Source organism: Corvus moneduloides, chromosome 1, assembly GCF_009650955.1.
Source record: "Corvus moneduloides isolate bCorMon1 chromosome 1, bCorMon1.pri, whole genome shotgun sequence".
In the NCBI taxonomy this organism is placed as follows: Eukaryota; Metazoa; Chordata; class Aves; order Passeriformes; family Corvidae; genus Corvus; species Corvus moneduloides.
Genome location: NC_045476.1, coordinates 143,955,376 through 143,977,241, shown reverse-complemented (window position 1 = coordinate 143,977,241; position 21,866 = coordinate 143,955,376). Strand labels below are relative to the sequence as shown.

Sequence of the window (21,866 nt, the reverse complement as noted above, 5' to 3'; positions counted from 1 at the left end):
AAAACACACTTGGCTGCTCTCTGAGACTATCCCAACTGTCTGAAGGTTTTTGCTATATTTATGTATGAAATGATATATAAAAAGGAATTATTTGACCTGAACTACTTTGGGAAAGGTCTTGCCTGACTATGCCTTCAAATTTTTTGGCTAGCTTACTTTATTCTCAAGTGTTTGAGGAGTGATTGATTGTTCTGGAAGCAAACTAAAAAGATAGATTTGAAGTTGTGAGCTCTCCAGGTCTAAAGAGCGTTATGAGAGTAGGCATGTTTTAAGAGTACACATTGCACTGCTGTAGCAGCTAAGTACAGGCAGCTGCTCTTCGGACAACTTTGTTTTCACAGTTCACACAGCTCATATGTAGGAGAGGTTGATTTATGTGCAGTCTCCACTCGTTTCCATACATGTGGTCAGAAGGGGGAGAAAGAACCTGCCTAATGCAGTAAAGATGCAGCTCAATTCACTGAAGAAAAGTGTAATTTAAGCAAGTGTTTATTCCAGGAGAATGTAATTCAGGAAAAACACAAATGTATCTTAAACAATGGCTGAAATCTACAAACTTTTAGAAATTAAACTGCTGTTCCTCATTTTTTACAGGTGTGTTTGCATCCCCTTGGCTTGTCTGTGTACTCCATAAATAAGGAACAGATTAGTCTAACTGAAACGGTGACTACAGTGCTGTTTTGATTCAGTTAGTCACAAAAGCATAAAACTTTTCAGCACACATTTTTGGCAAGCTAGTCACCAGTTTTTACTTCCAAAGTATTGTCATGATCTATTGCATTTTCTGGTACACTACAAAGTCCAGTGACCAACTGGGATCTAATGGGGCCCTCATGAAGCTTGTACATCAGTCTTGTCATTGTTCTACACCTCATAACTGAATGAATAAACAGCTCAAAAAAACCCCAAGTATTACAGGAATAGCTTTATTATCTTTAAACAATTATATTACAATTTATCCATCAATATGCAAAATTAGAAGTATTAAACAACTTCCATAAAATATTCATGAATGAAGCACATGTGTGTATATACACATACATTTTTTAAACAGTGTTACTTAAACAATGACTAAGTTTTAAAATCATTGTATGAAATGTTGATAATGGATGGGCTTATTTCACAGTCAGAAAAGGACAATGCAGACCCCAGCCTCCTTTATTCTCAGCAGATGAGAGACACAGCTTTTAGAAATACCTTTTAACAAAACAGAACTCAAGAGAAAAACGTATCAGTTACCACATTCTTATTTACTGTGCATTTGGTCATATCAAGTATGCATAGAAGTTATTAACTATAAAGCATATGCTCCAAATGGTGATCAGATTTTATTCCAGTTTTTGACTCCAATTCCAGCCATGTTCAGGAATCTCCAGACAAAATTCATTTTGGTAAGCATATAGAAAAGGGGAGAAAAGTTAACATGCATAGTTGGAAACCAAGTAAGCTTTCGGTTTTAAAATAAAACTGCCATGGCCAGATTTGGTTTGTAAAGTCATCTAACTGTGCCCAGAGACTGATTCTACAACAAGAAATACAGGTGTTTAACATATATTCGTAAGTGTATTGTGATGGCATCATTAATGTAATTGGTGCCTGTGGGTCCACAGTTTTCAATCTTTAAAAAAAAAATCTCACTTTGCTTAGTACATATTTGAAAGGTCACGTTTCTAAATATTCCTGTTTTTATCAGTTTGAAGATGATAAGCATAAAATGAATTAGGGCTGCAGGGAGCACATACAATGTAGTGGTGGCAGATCAGAAATAAGCAAGACCCCACAAGGCTGTACTTAGCACCTGCACATCTGGGTTACATTGAGCTTAGAGATTTTAAGGAGACAGCTCTATTTCTTAAATTTTTGAACTGCGTGTTACTGGCTTCCAGCTAATGAACAGACAATGCACAGTCATACATACATTGAAAGTACTTCTGAAAATTTGATGATGGATAAAATAAAGTTTCTGTATACAGACAGTTTTAAAAATAAAGTCATGTTCTAGTTCATGTTTTGTTCTCCAAACCACACAAAGGCACTAGTTTACATTATGGACTAATGTCCTGCAAAACTTCAGTCAAATAAAGGAAGCTATTTTAAGGTTAAAGTGGTGCTAAAACCCAGCTGTCACTAGTAACTTAAAACAGCCACACTGGGTTTTTCAGATTTAGTGGGGGAAAATGTTTTGCCTCAGGACGCACATGTTGGGCGGGTGTGGGTGTGGGGGGAAAGGCTCAGCCTTGAGCAAGTTTTTACAGCTGAGTTATAAACCTGGTTTATAACAGAAACTGGCAGACCCTAAAATATGATATAGAGGTATTGATACACATTTCTGTGTGTGGTAACAACATCTGTATGCACGCAATTTTTCCCTATTCTCTAATTTTTGGGTATCAAAAAGAAAAAGGATTTTGATTGAGATGTAGTCCAAGGCTGTTCTTTCTCGCTTTATTCGTTTGCCAGAACACTTTCCTTCCAGCAGTAGTATTTTGGCTAGGGAGCAGGAATGTTGTCAAGATTAGAAAAGCTATTGGGCTTTGTTATCAATTTCTACCTCCTCAAAAATTATAAGCATCTCTACTTGATGTAGGTTACTGCAGAGAAAGCACTGCTTTCAAACTGGTATGGTATTACTACACGCACCCGAAATAACTATTAATTAAATCCTTTCCTCAAGGCTTTATTTTTCACCATGGTGAATTTGCTAATGAATACTTGGGCAAAATTTGGATCAACTATATACTGATAGGTTTTTGTTATAGTTGGGGGCTGTTCAGCAGCCACAGTTTGCAGAGCTGGCACTGTGGTGGTGCTGGGAGTGAGGTGATAAGATGTCTTTGTGATGTACTCCATGAGGCGGTTGTACTGCTGTTCTGACAGCCTCTCTCTGGCTCCCTCGGCCTGAAATCAGATAAGATAAAATAGTTACTGAGTATTTGACAGTAACTGAACTGTGTAGTACAGACAATAACTTCCACATTACTCTGATAAAAATCTTCCTGCTTGAAATATTACAATACTTTAAAGGATTTTTTAAAACATGAATATCCTCCTGTAGTTGAGTCCTTAGTGAATTAGTTCTCTCCTCTGCTGTTTTGGACTTCTGAGAAGCTCTAACTCTGCCATAGAAAATTTAAGCAGTATCTTTTGAGAATTGGTCAAGAGTAGAACTTAACAACAGATCAACTCCTTGTATACAGCAAAGGCATTGAAACCTCTTTTAGAAAAATGTCAGTAGCTCTTGGCAAGGCTTATCATACAGAAATTCTATTTAGCTAAAATATTTTAGGCCTTTAACTTACTTGATTCAAAATGAAGACTAGAAGCTACCTTCCAGGTGAATGTTCTATGGCAGGATATATCCATCTGCTTCTGGTAACAAAACCGTCATTCACACAAAGACATTTTTCTAAACAAAAGGGTTTTACTAAAGATGATTTGGGCATTTTGTTTCTGGAGAAGACATTAAGGGATCTGTGTTTTGCAGGCTGAAATAGGTAGAGGTTTAAGGTCCTAGCAAGAGGGATTCAAGCGACCTACCCTAGACGAAAAAAAGTACAGTGGATCAAATACTGTAATCTATCATATGGTTCCAACCACATAAAGTATTACCCAGAAAAGCTATGGGCAAACCTGGCTTTGGAAGATCAATCTGCTATGTCCTTATTTTTGAAGAAGTTGAAGATGACTATGACTAGCTTGAGAAGGGAAGGCAAGCAAGCAGGCATCAAGCTGGTTGCTTGGTTTCAAAAAAAACTATATTGCAGAAATACCACCATGGATGCTACAGTAGTATGACAAGCTAAGTCATTCAGAATAGAAGTTATTTCCAAAATATGACAATGAAAAAAAAGGCAGCAACTATCATAGGGCTAGGCTTTGATGCTTCCTTATTTTACACTTGGAGAATCGCTGACCAGTTTAATTTTTGTAGGGTTTAAGATTTCCTTGTTGTACATCATGCAAAGGATTTAAAGCCTGTCTTCTGCCTGTCTTTCAGTGAGTTTTACAGGTCTTGCTAGATAGGATGATATTTTCAAACAGTGCCATTAGATTAAATTTAACATCCACAATCAATATCTTGTCATGTCTTTGGACTGCAAGACTCATTTAAATACTCTGTTGCTTATTTGAAGAAATAATTAATATGATAGATAGTGACAGGTATCACATGCACATGAAAACAGTCCCCTCTGGTTTTCTTACTATGTCTTTGGAGATGGATTTGCTGCTCAGCGAGTAGAAACACTACTGTTTTCAATCATCATCACAAAATTGCTAAAGGAAGCAGGCTCATGAACAAGCTCAGAAGTTCAAGGTTGCCTAGAAACAGCGGAAATGATGAAATGGGCAGACGAAAGAGTTGTTTCCATGAACGACCTTAAGGGACGGAAAAATCAGAAGGCAGACTGCTGCAGCAGACTCACAGCTAACAGTGGCAACAGTGTCTGAACCACGTCTTCGGTCTGGTGGCTCAGAGAAAGTATCTCAGCAGTCAGTCTGTTTCAGCAGGTGAAAGGAGAGAAATATGCTGAAGTACCACCTATGTAAACTGGATTTTAAGTTACAGGGTAAATATTGCATGTAGGTGGCTTCACACTTTTTCCTGATTTCTCCAAGGGAGGTAAGCCCAGGGGCAGCTGGGTTCTGCCTCCACATTGACCAGAAGATCCTGCTTACCAAAGGAGATGGAAATGGTGCTGGCATCCCACTCACCTACTCTTGTGAACCCATTCTTCATTCAGCCCCAGGCTATTTTCCACAGATAAAGTGTAATTATTCAGGAAGAAATATTAACTATTGTTGGATGGTCTTCCAAAGTAACTGGGACCCTGCTTGCTTCTAGATGACTTCATCTGTAACTGTCTGCTTCAACAGCCACTTTCAGTTTGGCTTATATTGTCAAGATGAAATATTAGAACTGATGCCATTCTACATTTTTTCCTAAATGGGACCTAAGATTGTCACTAAGTGTCCACTGCTTTGACCAATTACTGTGTCAATATCCAGATCATTCAAGAACTCAAAACTTGATCAAGGCTTGCTTAATGCACCTCCTAGAGGAGTATTACAGATATCATGTCCCTTCATAATACAAGGCCATACTTCTGGGTTAAGAACTCCAGTATTTTTCTAAAATTCCTCCCATTATGGTTTATAAAGAATAAGCCTTCAGCAATTCCACAGCAGCTATTACACCTGTGCTGTGCAGTCCACTGATGGGCTCCTCTGTGCACACTGACTAAGGAGATCCAGCTCTTCAGGATTTTTTTTCCATTGCTTTGGTAAGTCCGAAGATTGGTTTTCAGCTCCAAAGACAGTAACACGTAGGACTGTTATGAACACCCTGTTGCAGATCGTCACAAAAAAAAATCTGGAATATGTGAAATTCCAGGGCCCTTTAATTTTTTGTTGTCTTCTTGATGTTATGAGCTATACCAAGTGCAGCTGGAAGAGCAGGCCTTTTGAGTTTGACATCTGTCTGGAAACAAGCAGTGTCTCAATTACTTTGGAAGATAATCCAAATACAATTAATGCTTCCCTTTCAATAACAAACTTGTCAGTGCCAGAGTTTTTAAGAATCCATCCAGGCTATTCCTATCCAGATGGATTGAGTTATATATTGTGGAGGCGAACAAGGCATCAGGCAAACCTATTGCTGAAGGAGTCAAAATATGCTCTATAACATCTCTGGTGATTACAGCTGTAGAATAACTCATGTTTTGTTTCTTAACTGTTCCAAGAAGCTGAGGAGAGGGAATGGGAGAAACTGTTTTGGGCAGAGCTGAAACAAAACTTTTGGCAATTGTTTTTGTGAGCAGTAATCCAAAAAAGTGGATTTTTATAGCCTTGAAATGAAATGTTTCAATTTTTTGTATTATTTCTAGCATCTTCGACTAAATTAATCAGAAAAATAGAGATAACTTACATTTGGTAACATTAGCTCTACTTTGCTAAACTCATAACATTTTGGTTGACCTGACTGGGCATTTTCCAGCTAAAAATTGAGGCCATCTTTGCAAATGTCATCATGCACAGACATGTCTGCACTTCAGCTGAGGACACCTTCAGTGCAACACAATGGCCTACTATTAGTACTGAGGAGTTGTGCCTATTTAGGCATCACTCTGCAGCTCAGAGGCTGCTCATCTGCAAGTCACAGCTTGTTCTTAAGGTTTCTTTTCCTAGTCTGAAGAGTTTGTAGAAGCTCTTGTCAGGGAGCCGAAGGGAAGCTCTGGCTCCCATCAGCACCAGTGCTGCACATGACACCTCAAGGACCACAGATTCAGCTGCAGAATCACCAAGCATGAGATTTCCCAATCCACTAAAAAACCATAGTAAATATTAATTTAAAAAGAGTCTAAGTAATTACTAAAACTGTATATGAAGCTTTTTGGAATCTTTTATTGTGTAGCTGCCTTAGCTGCCTTAACATAAAAAAATTCAAACTTTATTCTCTTTTTCTTTCAACTGCTAGTCCTTACAGCACATTAATTTTTTACAAGAATTTCAGTATCAGTGTCTGCATTCTGAAGGAATATTTTGCCCAGGTCTGTTTTGTACAGCATCACTCAACATTTGCTGTCTTGCCATCACTGACTTGGCTCCACCTGGGACACATGCACTTTTCCCATGCCATATGTTTTCACTGCATTCTCAAGAGCCTGTGTCAGCAAAAGAGATGCTGTATTTAGGCTGGGGGGCTCAATCCTAGAGTTGCATTGCTGCACCACTTGAGTAGGACTCCCATATTTCCATCCAGAACTTCAGTAAAAAAAGATGTATTTGGTGCAGTACCTCCAAAGGAGGGTGTTATGAGCGCATTTGTGTGGGAACATTGGACTCTGCACATGCCATGCAGGGTTGCTCTGTGCATTCAGGGGACCCACCTGCCATAAATCCTACATATTCCTAGCTGTAGCAGCTGTGGGAACTGGAATTAGGCCCCCTGTCCCTCGCCTTCCCTTCTCCTAACAGGCAGACCCTCTGCACCCTCCATCACCCACTTGCAGCAACCTTTGGGCAAGCTGCTCTTCCCCCACAGCAGCAGCCTACTCCTTGCCCCTTGGATAACCAGATGCAAAGACAAAAGCCATCACACTCCAATCCAATAAGAAAAAGATCTGGACTGGTGCTAAAGTTAGGATTAGGATAGGTTGAGTGCATCCAGTGCCTTAGTGAGAACAACTTTTCTTCTTCTTCTCTCCAGGACAGTAGCTCTGGACTGAGCAGGACAGTCTGGACTCTGATAGTCTGATGTGTGCCTCCACCAACCACTCAGCACTCAGGGACAAAAAAAGCTGAGCTTTGCCCACTTGCTTCCCAATTTAAGTAATTCCTCATGTAGCTTTGTGGTGAGAGAAGGCAACTTCAGTCAACAGCTCTCTGTGAGACTGAGGTTAGTGGAAAGACAATAAATATAAATAAGAGAATTCAGCACTAAAGAAAGCTTTCATAAAAATATTCAAGTGCTGTTGCAACACAGATGAAGTCCTTGCTGAAATCGATGGCAAAACTCTTCAGTGACTTCAGCAAAGTCAAAATTCAAAAGGATTTGACTGAAGGTGCTCCTACTTTTTGTCATACCTCATACTTCATGGGCTTTTACATGTTCTTTTCTTTTATTTGAAGGAGAAATTTCTGGTATAGCAGTCTATAAACTACCTGTCACACTTTTATAAAAACTGGGACATGCATGTTCATTTTTGAAATGCTGTCTCATATGATTCTACTTGAGAATTTAATGCAATAAACATTGTTTCCCTAAGGTGTAAACATATAACATTCTTCTGCCATTAAAAGAAGATAATTAACCCAAAAACCTCAGCATTCAAATGGCTTAGACATCTTTCAACACGAAGATGAAGGGTTTATGCTCTTACTGGCAAACACTTGGTGCGTGCAATCTCAGAGATGAACTAATCTAATTTAAAGCTAGCATTTGAAGAAGAAGGAAGATCTAAGGAAGTAAATACAGCCAAGCAAGACCACTATTCTAGAAGAGACAAGCTAAAAACATGCTGAAAGGAGCATCAGCACCACTGAACTGTTAAGGAAATTCCCAGAAGAATAAAAGGAACTGCTTTTGCTGGGACTTTGTAGGCACAGGGCACAATGCTGACTTGCCAAACAATAAACACCTTGTGCATATGTAGCCATGAGAACCTTTTCAGAAAAGAGGTAAGCACCAAGAAACCAGACTTCCTCTACTTTTTCCCTCAGAAAATTCCTGTCATAGATATGGTGTATCACAATCGATAAGAGGATAGAAGGGATGAGACACATTCCTTTCATCCAAGGGGCAACACAGCCAACTATGAGGTGCAGGTCTCCTGGTTTGGCACTTTGACCTCTGACCTCCCATCCCAAAGGCGAGTATCCCCACTGCCAAAAGCACCAGCCTTAGTGTATCTTCTTTGAATGAAAAACATACTCAGGTCTTTACCTCCAAGTCAGAAGGCACTCTCTGTTGTTTTAGCTGAACCTTCAGCAGATCTTTTTGCTGATCATCTTCCAGACAATCGATTTCAGTCACGGGGAATGCCTGCTGCTGCGTGTCTTCACTGATGCTCACGACAAAGAGCACCTCTGAGGTGAGCAGCAAGCATCCTTCATGCTGCTGGCCTGATCCACTCACAATCATGACATCTAAGGCCATATGAACCTCTGGCCTTCCCAGAGATTGCAGCATTTTCCTGCATCACCAGGTTAAAAAAAGAAAAAAAAAGACAAAAAAGAACTAGTCAGTGTAGTGCATTGGATCCTCCAGGGCTTATTTTGATCACTATGTTTTTACTTAAGCGTGTAGCTATCACCTACAGATGTAGAATAAGCCAGGGAGTGAACTTCAAAACTCCATTACTGAAAGATGTAGGACTTCAGATTTAAAGAATGAATGTGAAATTACTACTTTTCAAAACCCCTTAATAACTCACTGCAAAAGTGGCCTAATATCTGTGCTAGGTTAGCCTATTTCCCATCCTATTTCCTTGATAATAGAAAACTTACCCTGAGAAGTGGCTTAGAAATACAGTGCAGAAAATAAAGCTATCTTCACTAACAGCTGTTTCTGGAGATGTGCAGTATTTTTCTTGGGCTCAGTGCAATGATAAATAAGTAAGAACTCACTGAATACCATTAAATAAAGATCAGCTCTGTAGTTTCAAAGCTGGATGCAGATCAGCAGCCCATCATTTGCAGATTGGGTTTCTATGCACTACCTTTGTGTTTAATGCTCCTAAACAAACTGCCATAACTCAGCCTTTCCTAGGGAAGCAGCCTGTTAACTTGACCAGAGGCCAGAACCTATTAATAAACAATGTGGATGTAAAAATGAGCAATTGTCTAAATAATGTTACCAGACGTATTTGACGTGGCTGTTTGGAGCCTGCTCAACATGTTCATCATTTGGATGAGAGCGCTGCTTGGGAAGCTGAGAAAGTCCAGCTCCATGCAAAATACCTGTGGTAAGAGAATTCAGGTTTTTTAGTAGTTGTTGTCTACAAAGCAGTTACGTGTTGCAGTGATGTCATCTGTTTAAAGCAGTTCATAAAATAGTGCAGATCCAAAATGATGTCACGTCTCTGGAAGCTGTAGTCAAGATAATTCATTAAATATTACAATGCAAGAGTTGTGCACTTAACCCCTGTGATCTTGAGTTAGCAAGAAACAAAAAAACCCCCACTGCGTGTTCTATGAATCAGCTACACTCTTGCAATCAAGAGAAACATAACACTCCTGAGAGCCATCACTTCAGAGCAGGATTGGACACATCACTTAGGATTTATGCAGAAAAAATCAAGATCATTGTTAACTTTCTTGCTTAATATTAAAATACTTTCATATACGTGTCATGATTGGTACAAATTAGAAGGCAAGTTTGCCTACATACTGTATTTAAATATTCAGTTACTTAATCCAGCTGTTAAACACAGATCCATATACATTTATGAGATCTCCTGGGGCATATGGTTTATTGTGAACTCTTCTTAGTGCCAGCACAGAATGGAGACTACAAGCAGCAGTTAAGCAGGTTTCTAAAGAGACTCTCCAAAGCTGAAGATGATACAGTATGTATGATTTCAGATGGCCTGTAAACTTTCAATGATGAGGTATGGTCACCAGAAAGAATGAGTGGGTTGCAAAAAAATTCACAAATTAAGTAGTTTTAAAAATTTTTACACGACAGACACAAAGTAGGTTGTGCAGCAAGCACTAGTGTTACATAGTTTGGTGCAAAGTTACTCTTTAACAAATATACTTCTTTACAAATAAACAAAGAGACTTTCTTTTGTCTAAGCATTCCAAAGGCATTTTTGCATAAGGGTGTCAATAACTTAGATTCCCTCTTACACAATGGATAATAATTTAAATGAAACATCAGCAATGAAAACAAACCCTTTAATTTTTAGCACACATGTTGATGGTAATACTTAAAAGCATCATCCCAGTTGTAACAGTTGGCTTACCGAGGTTCTCAGCATTATGTGAGTGAAAATGTTATTTACAGATGGAGACAGAGAGAACATGTGTTTATTTCTGTGTGGTCCCCCACCCCTTGGTCCCCCCCAAGAGGCACAGTACCACTTCCAATTCAGTTGTGGGTAAGAGTTACTTGAACTCTTGTGTATTTTCCTCTCACGCACTGCCAGCTATTATTGATACCGTTTTTATGTTTTTTCCTGGCTAACTCTTTTTGTCACATGGTCATGGAAAACATGCTGTCTTATATACCATATCTGCAATGAAAAGTGTCCCTCTACTACTATGAGTTTCTTAATAAAGATGGCAGCAAAATTAAATCTAGAAAAAATAATGCCCAAATGGGCAGCAAAGCCAACGCGGAGACAGCCAACAACGGAAAAAGCCTTCTAATTTTGCTGATAGAGGTTTTACAGCTATGGGATGTATAACTCAGGACAACAGTTATTATTTATGCTCATACAAACAAGATAAAGTTAATTTGAAAGAATTCTAATTATTGTTTCATTATTCTCTAACTAGACGGAATGAGCTGTGAATCTTGTGGGCAGCATCCTAAACTTAAGCCCTATGAGAACTACTCATATTCTAATCAACACATCACAAGCATAAATATTACTAGCGATTAAAGTCTTAAATATTCGAGGTTTGTCTGGTATAATTAGTGAGGTGAAATTATTGACACATTGTCCTTCTATCAATAGATCTTCCAGCTTCTCTTCCCTGACTCCCTCCAACCAGCATTTCTTCTTAAATATTCAAACTGGAAGCTTTGATTAATTGATACTGGAAGCAAAGAAATTAGTGTATTTTGGTATTTTATTTTTATCTTTTACACTTTTTGTTCGTCCAGAATTATTCCCATCAATTTGAAAGGATTTAGCACCACTGCCATTAAGTGCCAAGTCTAGTTGGAAACCCCACCTCTGGTTGCTAAAAGGTTACCCTTGTATCTGAACACAGGGCTGTCTTCTCATGAAGCTCCAGTTTAAAGGGGATGCTCTTACTACATGACTCACTTCTTTCTCCCAGCAATGCAACTCACTCTTTGCGTAGAGATAGCACAGCTCTTTCCCTGCCATAACAAAGCAATCTCAAAATAACACTCTAATTGGAAATAGTGTTGCTCTAATCCTTTTATGTCAAAAACTATTTTGCAAGCACATATGTTTCTGTAACTAATTCTACTGTATTCCAAGAATTACTTCATGCTTTCTGCATTCTGTGTTTCTGTGGCTGTACATCGCTGATCAGTAACACAAGCGAGAAGCACAACACGATGGCGTTTCAGAAAAGCAGCACAGCATTTGTAAGTATTTAGTGGTGGCATTTCTGAACCTTTCTCTAAGTCACACAATACTGAGCTGGATAAGTAAGAACACAGCAGGTTGTAAATGAAGTGCATTTTAAAATTGAAATGGAGATGTTGGATATACAAAACTCACCATAACCTGTCTGGGAGACGAGCTCAGCTGCCCCTCCAATGGGCTTTGTGAAGACGCCCATGATCCCCTTCCCCACACCCGAGATGACCCCTCTGGCTTTATGCCCAGCTGAAGCTTGGGCCTCAGATACTCGCTGAAAATTCTGCATTGGCTGATCCACAATCCCAGCAATTGCACCTGAAAAAACAAGAGTCCCCAGTAAGTAGCGAAGATTAATATTCCAGAATAAGACGAAATCTTACTACTGGACCTGAATATTGTTTGGATTAGAGACCGTACCCCATTCTTACACAGCTATTTAGCATGTGACCAATTAGCTAAACACTGCCTTAGCTTCAGTTTAGTTAGATCTTAACCTTTTTTTTCTAAACATTTAGATCACCTAACCTTACAGTATGTTTCCCTCTTTCAACTACTTATGCTAAATGCTTTTGCTGAGTTAATTTAATTTGGCTCATTCTGTGTCACAATTCTGAGAATGCTGGTCTAGGAATAAAATCCTCCAGTTTTAGATGACTTGAGCTGCTGTGGAAATGAGATTTTCACATAAGTGTGAGATTGACTTCATGAGAATAAAAACTGCTTGTATTCAATAGATCATTTTTATGTCCTCTTCCACTGCCAGAAATGTTCATAAGCTAATGCAACTTTTGATATATTACTAAGATTACCAGAATTAGACTTTGAGACATTTTGTTACTTTTTTTGTGAAAACCATCATATTTTACTTTAATGTGCATGGGTCAAACTTTTACAAGTGACATAGTGACCTTCCCAGCTTTTAGTATCAACAGAGAACTTCAACTTAAATCTTCCTAAAGTAAACAGGTATGTGAGGTGGGACATTTCTTTGATCTTGAGTTTACACTAGCCACTTAACCACAGACATGTCTCTAGTTGTTGTAATTTTGATAGATAAGCTATTTGGAAATCACTAAGAGTACGAGGATTGGACAAAGCGACACCGGTCTGCTCGATCCGAGCTGCTTTGCTCAGTAAAAAGCAAGTTTGCAGTCTCCTTTGCCAGCTCTCAGTTTGCACCTGCAGCTGCAAATATCAAGATTAAACAATTATTTAAGGAGTAGGACTGAGTGTCATCCTGGTTACCAGGCATTTTCACTGCAACCTACACATCTTTGAAGGTTCTGCTTTGTGTGTGGAAGGGAATCCAGGCATAATTCCACAGAACTGGACAATCACAACCGAGGTATTTGGCCCCTTGTGTTTACCAGCGTGACATGCACTAGGCAGTGAGCTGGTAACTGGTTTTCAGATGTTTTTAGTTACTGTCATTGGATAAATGAAAAAATTGCTGACTTTGAACAAGAACTAATACTGTACTTGTGCAGTTTTCTGTCCAAAGAAAAGACTAGGATGAGAAGCAGCACACATTTCCCCAGATCCCTGTCCCGGGGATACTATCTATCAGCAATTCAAGAAACTTGCATCCCCCATAAATGCCTTCCTCTCCTCTTAGAGAGACTTCTTCCAACTTCTGTATGACTAGCTGTTTGATAAATGCATAGTATTTCCACAGAAAATGCTGGTCTATCTTTAAAGTGATGCCTGGTTTTAATTGAGGTCACTCACTGAAGCTGAGTGCAGCTGAACATACACCTTTTGTACCATAAAGGCCATGAAGGTTTTTCCTTAATGCCATGCCATTGAAATGATACAATTTTCAATTCATTAGTACTTACCAGCTGTTCCTGCTGCTTGACTAAAATAATATCCCAACACCACATGACACAATTGGGATTGTTTGTCCAGTCTTTAGTGAAATTGTGATGCATTTGAAGGCATAAAACAATACTTGGTGTTCTGCTAACTTACAACATTATACTACCCTGTGACCTCCTTCACCCTATCTGTTGAGGTCATCCACAACAACTGCACTTTCAGAACAGAAGTTATTGCCTTATAAAATGTAATCCACCTAAGTCCTAGCACTAGTAAATTATTTACTGCAATACACTTGAGCAAAGTTATAAGGTAATAATAAATAAGAGCCTACTCCAAAGGACCTGTGGCATGCTCCAGGCACTGCTCAGCTGGAATTAGGCTCAGAAGACAAGGAAATGGAATGGAAACTTCTGGGACTGTGTTATATAAGATCATATATACAGTGCCCCCCATAATATATAGCTTAATTAGCCAGTTTTTAGTAATACCACAATTTCTGTTACTCTGGCATTTTATGCATGCTCTGAACCTCAAATCCTCTTTGCAAGTCTCGTTGTTCTACCTGCAAAAATACAACCAATGATCTCTTCCTGAGTAATTCCTTATCTTGAATTGCAACTCACTGCCGTAACTCATTTATGTGCCGTGGCTATGCCCACAAATCACAAAATAAACTATAACCTTACTCCTTTCATTGAGGAGTGGCTGGTCCTACCACCCTTGCGCGGGGAATCCAGATCTGTGCAGCTCCTTTCCTGTGTGCATCATGTGTGGGCAAAGGAAAGAAACACAGGCCTGAGCAACCTCAAAACCCAGCAACAGTGAGAGAGTGGTGACACACACGTGAGGTTCAGGGCACTCCTCACACCAGAAACTGTGCAAAGCACATCTTCCCTGTGCCTGTACGACTTCTTACATTCTAATAGTTCTTGGCAGGAGCACCGTGAGAGATGGACTTACCACAAAAAGTCTCTCCCTGTCAGATTTCAGCAGGGTATCAGGAAAGCAGAGCATGGAAACACATGTAGTGGTTCCTCCCTTCCCATTCTCATTCTCATACTCTCACACGGTGTCCTACTGCTGTCCCTGTCCTTTCCCTGTAATGTCCCTTGACCAGTATTTTTTTATTAAATGAAAACATTCTCCATTTTTCTTTTTTTTCCTTACCCTAGGCATTTGATTTTATATGCATGTCCACATATGTACACACAGATTATGCATGTATAAAGAAAACCTCAATAAAATTAAACACCAAAGCGACAAAACAAAAACATATTCTTCCATTACTGGACCAAAGAGGTTCCAGCAACAACATAACATCTGCTAAACATCAGATGGGGTGCACTCTGGTTAATACATGTTGCTCAGTAACAATAAAAAAGTTACTTTGATAGCTACAAAATTCAGATAGTTCAGAATATATCACTGGATTACTTCAAGAAGAATTTGATTATGGGCAGCAACTGGTTTGTGTGCAGACTGACAAAGTTTGGTGAATGCAGCACAGCTTACAGACCTTGGCAAAGCTCAGACTGCTTGTGACAAACTCTTTCAGAGCAAGACATAATTGGAAAACATCCCCCACTAAGAGAAACTGGCCATGCTTTGCCATGAGACTGGAAGCTGGCCAAGCTGAGGCCATTTTGCTTCCTTTTCTCTGTTGTCCTTCAGGACTGCCACAAGTGTTTCACACCAAAAATGGCTGAATCATAGTCTCATCACAGCAAACATCACAAAAATACAGCTCAAAGAAAAGAGCACCTGTTGCCATGCATTAATGTATTTGCACAATTAGTGTGTGCAATAGCACACAATTTCAGGATTAGCACTGGCTTGTGGTATCTTGTTTTGTAGATAGGCAAACAAAGAGTGGCCCTGATTCAGTGATAGTTCACAGCAAGAACAGCCACCACCACCCATAATAACAAAAATCTGAGCTTCTGAAACCCAGGCTTTGCCTTCTCTACCAGGACAGTTACACTGTCAGTCAATATGACTCAATCCACTTCCCCAAAAGCAGGAAGGAGTAACTGAAATGTTGAGCACTTCTGCCACTGTAAATAATAGCTTTCTGAATAGTTGTCAGCTTTTTGGTTATTCAGATATGCTCAACTTCCTAAAGGCAGCCACTTCAATATAATATTTTTGACTAGGACCAGTGGTTGAAAATACAGCCTATAGTTTCAATAGTCTCTTTTACATGCTTATAAGTTATCATTTTAACTTTGACCCTGTCATGCAAAATGCAAAAGATAGTTCCTCAGTGGGGAGTCAATCATCTAAATATTTTACAAACAATTTCACTGCATTTTTGTCTAAACATAGAAAAAAACACACCTATCATAAGTTGTTGCTTCTTTTCACACACAAGTGTTACTAAAATGACCCAGAAATCTCCCCCAAACTAGAAAAGAAGGCAACAGCTGGCCAAAGATAACAATCAAATCAAACAACACCCTGACACTGCTTGAGTCATTTAAAATGAGACAGGACAAAGCACTTAAGAATGTACCACAGGGAACAACTTGCACTGAGGAGGAGATGAGAGTACATGATTTTGGCCCTGATTCAGCAAAGCTCTTAAGCACATGCTTAAGTGCTCTGCTGAAACAGGGCCACTGTGAGCCAGATTTTCAGAAAAATCAGAAAGGCAACTCTACTTTCTGGGTAGATACCACAACGTATTGGTGAACTGAGGGCTCTTACATGACTTCACCTGGGCACAAAATCTGCATTTGCAATTGTCTTAGCTTCCTGCATGGGTCAGATGGCTTCTATGAACATGAGAGTACTGTGACTATCATAGAAATCTCCTGCACACTTTTCCAATTTTACAATTAGAAAGTAATATAAATTACGGCTTCAAATAGTTGTGCTTTCTGCATTTCTGTGCTCAGAAAACTTTTTATCCTTGCGAGTGAAAATAACGGCAGCTTCTCTTTGCTTCGTTATGGATGAAGAACCTGAAGTGCTTTTAGAGTAAGCATGTTCATGTTTATTCTGAACATGCTGGTGAAAAAAAGCACAGTGATACCGTCCCTTCAACTACGACTGGTTTTTTTGGGGGAAGCCACAATATTCTTTAAACTAAATGGTCAGGACAGAAGCACCTTTCTGACATGTTTGTAAAAACTGAAACATAGGTCTATTCATAATTTAGGTCTTGACACAGTTTATATGAATGCTGCTGCCTATACAGAGGAAACATGCTTTTTAAAAATCAGCTGTAAATAAAAAACTGATACAAAGTAAGTGGAATATTTCTTATCTCTCCCTTAGTGAGAGTTCCATATTTGTCATGTCCAGCTATACAGTAACTGTAGCTATTTATCTGGGTGCTTCACTGCCTCCACTGCTAAGAAAAGAGGTATTTAGCAGTGAGCAATCTCTAAATAATAACAGTGGGAGTAAGAACAAGACCCTAGCTCGTGGAGGAGCACTGTTTAAATGCTAATATGAAGCTCGAAGTTTCTAACATGAAGTCTGATTTCTTAGGAAATCAGGGACACTGAAATTCTAGCTCTATTTTTTTGCTTTCCTTTTAGCTCGGGTGTACTCCCGCGAACCACGGAATCCGTGTGCGCAGGGAAGTGCAGGAATGGCGTATTTGTGCATGTATGTGACGAGTTCCCAGCTTTCTGGAACAGCAGGAATTTTGCCTTGTTACAGCCAAAGCTACAAAGTTTTGCTCTTTACTTCAGGCTGTACAGCTGATGTTTTTAGCTCTGAAGGGCTCTAGTGTGTCAGTGAAGGGGATACAGACACCATGTTACCTCGATGCTTTATTAATAACTGAGCCAAGATCACCAAACCATTTCACCAGCACATACACTCCAGGCTGACAGTGCTTCTAAAAGTATAATCTTTCATCCAGCAACTCAACCTGACTGCCCTTAGCCCAATAAAACAAGAGGGAAAAATAAAACCTCCTCCAAACTGCCTTTGATTTGCAACACCAGTAACAGCTTACTATTGGGACAGTGGCTACTAATATATGGAATTTCTCCTTTATGCACATTTCTCCCAGGACACTCGCTTGCCGGTTTACAGGCATTATCAAATGACAATGCTTCACATCATCTAATGTTATTGCTTAAAATAATTCCCAGCAACTTAACCCAAACTTGTAACATTTTTACCACTTCCTCTTTGGGGCTTTCAGGGTTGCGGTTGCAAATTTAGGAGTTGTGTACACTACTGAAGATTAGGAAACAGGACAAATCCTTTCAAGCTTCAACTCTTCTAACCTTTTGCACTGGACTGCTTTTGGTCACTTTGATCTCTAAGAGATTCATACTGTTTAATACATACTGAGGAGCTCTGCCAAACAATACAGTTCTGCATTCCTTTGCTGTGTGACAAGTCGAAGTAACCTAGAAAATCCAGCCCTTACTGCAAAACTTCTCACAGAGACTTTTTCCACTGTGGGTTAGTTTTCAAATTTTTAGGTACTATTTTGAAATGGATAGACTAATCTTCACTTCTAACCAAACCACTTGGCTGCTTGATGAATAAAATTACACTGAATCAGGATGATCTGGGTCTCTTTGTAAAAGCAGAATTCCTCATCAAAGCTTACTTAACATCTGCACTAAGTTGAAGTGGTTTTCAAACAAACCCAAGAATCCCTGATATCTATAGTGCTGCAAAAACAAGCAGTTCAGAAGGCATTCCTATAATTCATTGGAAAGTAAACATCAGCATGATGACGTCTTCTTGTTGAATTAGTTACAAGTCACGCTGCCCGATGCAGAATTATTCTTTTTTTCCCTTCAGATCTACATCATGTACCAGCGAAAATATTATTTCACAAAGAAAATGCAAACTCATTCTATATCTGCAATTATTTTATCAGCAAAAATCATATACAAAACTCACTAAATCTTGATAAACAGTATCTAATATACATACTGTGAGGCTTTTTCACAAGAAGACACCAACCCCCCCCCCCCCCCAAATTTTGAATTATAACTCACAGTTAGAAAAGGCTAGTGAGCAGATTAGGAAGCAGTTATTATCACTTAACTTGATATTTAATAGTACATTACCTAGAAGGCTAATGCCTAAACGAGAGAGCCCCTGTCTCAGTCCTTCTCCCAGGCTCTCTGGAAGCTGCCTTCTCCATTCTTCTTGTCTGTTGTAATGCTCCTCATCCAGTGACAGCCTATCCATATTCCGAGCAAGACTTGTTGCCAAATTGGTAATTGATGTCAGTGTACCTAAACGCATGGAGATACACATTTGGGTCTGGATCAAAATGCTTTAATTTAAACCACGGAGACATTGTATGCCTCACTGCAACACTGAGCTTATGAGCAGAACAGCAAGTCAAGTGAACAGTCACCCATGTGTAACATGCTTTACTATTTGTTAAGTATCACCACGCTGCTGCTACAGTCCACGTCACGCCTTTTACATTAGCCTGCTCCAGGTTTGCCTGGCCGGTGGGAACAGAAACTCATCTGAACATCTTTCTCCAGTTCCCTGACTTGTGTGAGGCTAATCTAAATGGAGAGGGGGGTGATGGAAAGGTAAACAAATATTTACAGAAGGAGTCGTGAGGCCGTGTCCTGCGGGAGGCCGGAGCAGAGGCTTGGAGCAGCAGCCAGCGCCGGGGCAGCCACTGTGTCTCTACGGCGGCTGGAGCCACGCGATGGCACTGTTTGTACAGCTTTGCAAAGAACAAGCTCCTCCTGTTCCCATGGCAGGCCAGCCCCACTGTCAAATCCTATCCACGTACTCCTGCAGTTATGACAACTGTATCTACTTTTTTTCTTTAAATAATAAATATGATGAGGCGACTGAGTGTAGAATTTCTGATGGCTTGCAGAAGTGCAGAACACCTTTAATACTTCTGCAGTTATCACATGAAACACTTGCTGAGTGAATATCTATTTCCCACTGTGAGGTTTAAAATTCTGAAGTTTCTGAAACATTCTCATGCACTGCAGTAAAGTGGTGATCTGTTTAATACATGAGACATTACATGTGATCTTGTTACCCTCTTAGCTTAGTTAAATAGGAACTGTTTGGTCTTTGAGCCCTGGTACCAGGAATTTCAACTGGCACTGTCAGAGCAGCACAAGATATGGCAGGGCCGGGAGACTGAAGGACGGACAGACTTTATTGCTTAAAACTTTAACAATGCATGACAACAAAGCAGTAGTTGGAGTAATAAAGTGAAAGCTCTACCTTTGGAAATGTGTTTTACAAATGATGTTGTTCCTCTGGAAACTCCACTGACAAATGCTCCTGGGCCTCTGGTCAGCCCTTCATAGGGGAGCCTAAAGAAATCAGCTATGCCATTCCCTATGCTTCTCACCAGACTAGCTGGGCTTCCAAGAATTTCCAACGATCCAACAACCCAGCCTGTGTGGAGAAACAAGACACATGTTACAGCTGCAAAAACTGCAGAAGCAGCAGTTGTGAAAAGGTTATTCCTTAATTATCTTTTTCACACTAGAATTCATTGCATTATGATCTTCCTTTGAGCAAAACACAGGAAATAACTCATCCACTATGAATTCAGAAATGGCAATCTTTCATACTTCGTAAATCAAAGAAATCCTTTTGGCAAACTCACAAATAGCTTTAGAATTACTTCCTTCCAGGAGCTTCCCGTATTTCTGCTAAAAGTGTGTGAGGGAGGCGGATGCGAGAGCCTCACAGCTACAGAGGAATGGGACTGCAAGCTCTGATGGTTGGGTTGGTTTTAGACACTGTAAGGTAGCGTTGTGATTTCACATCCTTATGTGATAGAATTGTGACAGGGAGTTTACACTGATACAACGTACTGCTTTACAGGAGTGTGCAGGTCAATTGCTTGATGGAGTGTTAGGAAAAGGGATGCAGATTTTTGACAAGTGCTTAAGAAGTTATTTTAAATCCACCCCAACCCTTCTAAGCTGATCATTTTCTTTCAGAGTGCAGTGAAAGCCAGACAAATGTCTTCTGCTCAGTACAGTTGTGTAAACAGCAATGACATCTACATGCTGATTAGGTTACTCATAGGGGAGTATTCCTTATGCATATCCCAGGAGAAGTATCTGCAGATCTGGTTTCCTATATAAACGCAGGGTTGCCAGCAGCTTGCTGGATGGCTGAGCACGCAGCAATCTGTTGCTGGAAAGCTATTTGCAGGTCTTGTCTTTCTCAGGCTGGTAGGCAGCAGATTTATTAGGGAAACAGTGCTGCATAACTCTTTTTTTGACAGCCCAAAGAGAGCAATTCAGAAATGGCAATAAATGTGAAACAGGAACTGTTTGGTCTTTGAGCCCTAGTACCACGAATTTCAGCTGGCACTGTCAGAGTGGCACAAGGTGTGACAGGGCCAGGAGACTGAAGGATGGACAGACTGGTCTCCTGCTCTCCCATGAGGGCCCTTGATCTGCGCTCTGCCCTCCTCATTCCCATCTCATCATTGAAAACTCCTGCTATCCAGATGCTTTTCTTGTTTTCTTTTAACCCCTCCCAGTCATTCCTGTAGATGGCTGAATCATGAAACTGAACAGAAGAGAAAATGTTACTCATATGAAATGAATTAATCTCATACTATCATTCTAAGCTCCTGGAAAATCTATTTTCTTGTTGAATCTGTCCCACATTTCAGTTCTGGCAGGTTGAGAACTCCAGTACTTGTAATATAAAAAGCGGGAACCAGAGTGGACCTAAGAGCGAGGGTGTGATGGACTAGGAAAACAAAACCCAAGTGCTACTGGCAACACAATGAACAGAGCAGTAACACACACTGTGGCCCTGCTGTCCTGGAAAGGAGCACCCCCTGCCAGTCCTTTCCTGATGGGGCCAGAGGAAGCCAGAGCTCCAGGCTGGGCCTGCAATTCCCTCGCTGTAGGACTTTAAATAAATTATCTTTGCCACTGTGTGAAGTGCTGAAAAGCTGGAGGGGTGGGGAGGCGTTGAGATGTTTTTGGGAGATGGGAGAGATGTTTTTTCTGATTTTTCTGATCATTATTATTGCATTAATTCCTTAGAGCCTTTTTTTTCCCCAAATATTCTTGACATTCCTTGTACTACATGGTGGTGTGATGGAAAGTGGCTACAGGACACTGCAGTTTAGTGCCTTGGTGCCCTGCAACATCCCCAGCAGGTACCACCAGGCTGGGACATGGGGGACTCCAACTCCACTCACCTGCTGGGCCAGCCAGCATGTTCAGGAATGCAAAAGAGATAAAATCCAGGAATGAAAACAGTTAAACACAAAGCTGATGGGTTTCCCGCTAGGCCAGGGATGGTTTGTTG

The 21,866-nt window shown here is 40.0% G+C and overlaps 1 protein-coding gene across 7 annotated transcripts in view; it reads right to left on the bottom strand.

Moving 5' to 3' along the window:
• Window positions 1-910: 910 nt before the first annotated feature.
• Window positions 911-21,866, bottom strand: part of VPS13B (vacuolar protein sorting 13 homolog B) — a 436,966-nt gene continuing 416,010 nt past the window's right edge. For 6 of the 7 annotated variants that reach the window (XM_032130187.1, XM_032130207.1, XM_032130170.1 and 3 more), the window contains 6 exons: window positions 19,800-19,976; window positions 18,656-18,826; window positions 11,925-12,101; window positions 9,357-9,459; window positions 8,444-8,693; window positions 911-2,898 (listed from right to left, as the gene is read on the bottom strand). In XM_032130187.1, coding sequence (XP_031986078.1) covers window positions 2,653-2,898; window positions 8,444-8,693; window positions 9,357-9,459; window positions 11,925-12,101; window positions 18,656-18,826; window positions 19,800-19,976 — 1,124 coding nt within the window. In that variant the 3' untranslated portion in view covers window positions 911-2,652. The remainder of the gene's footprint in view (window positions 2,899-8,443; window positions 8,694-9,356; window positions 9,460-11,924; window positions 12,102-18,655; window positions 18,827-19,799; window positions 19,977-21,866) is intronic. The other variant, XM_032130196.1, reaches the window with a different exon arrangement.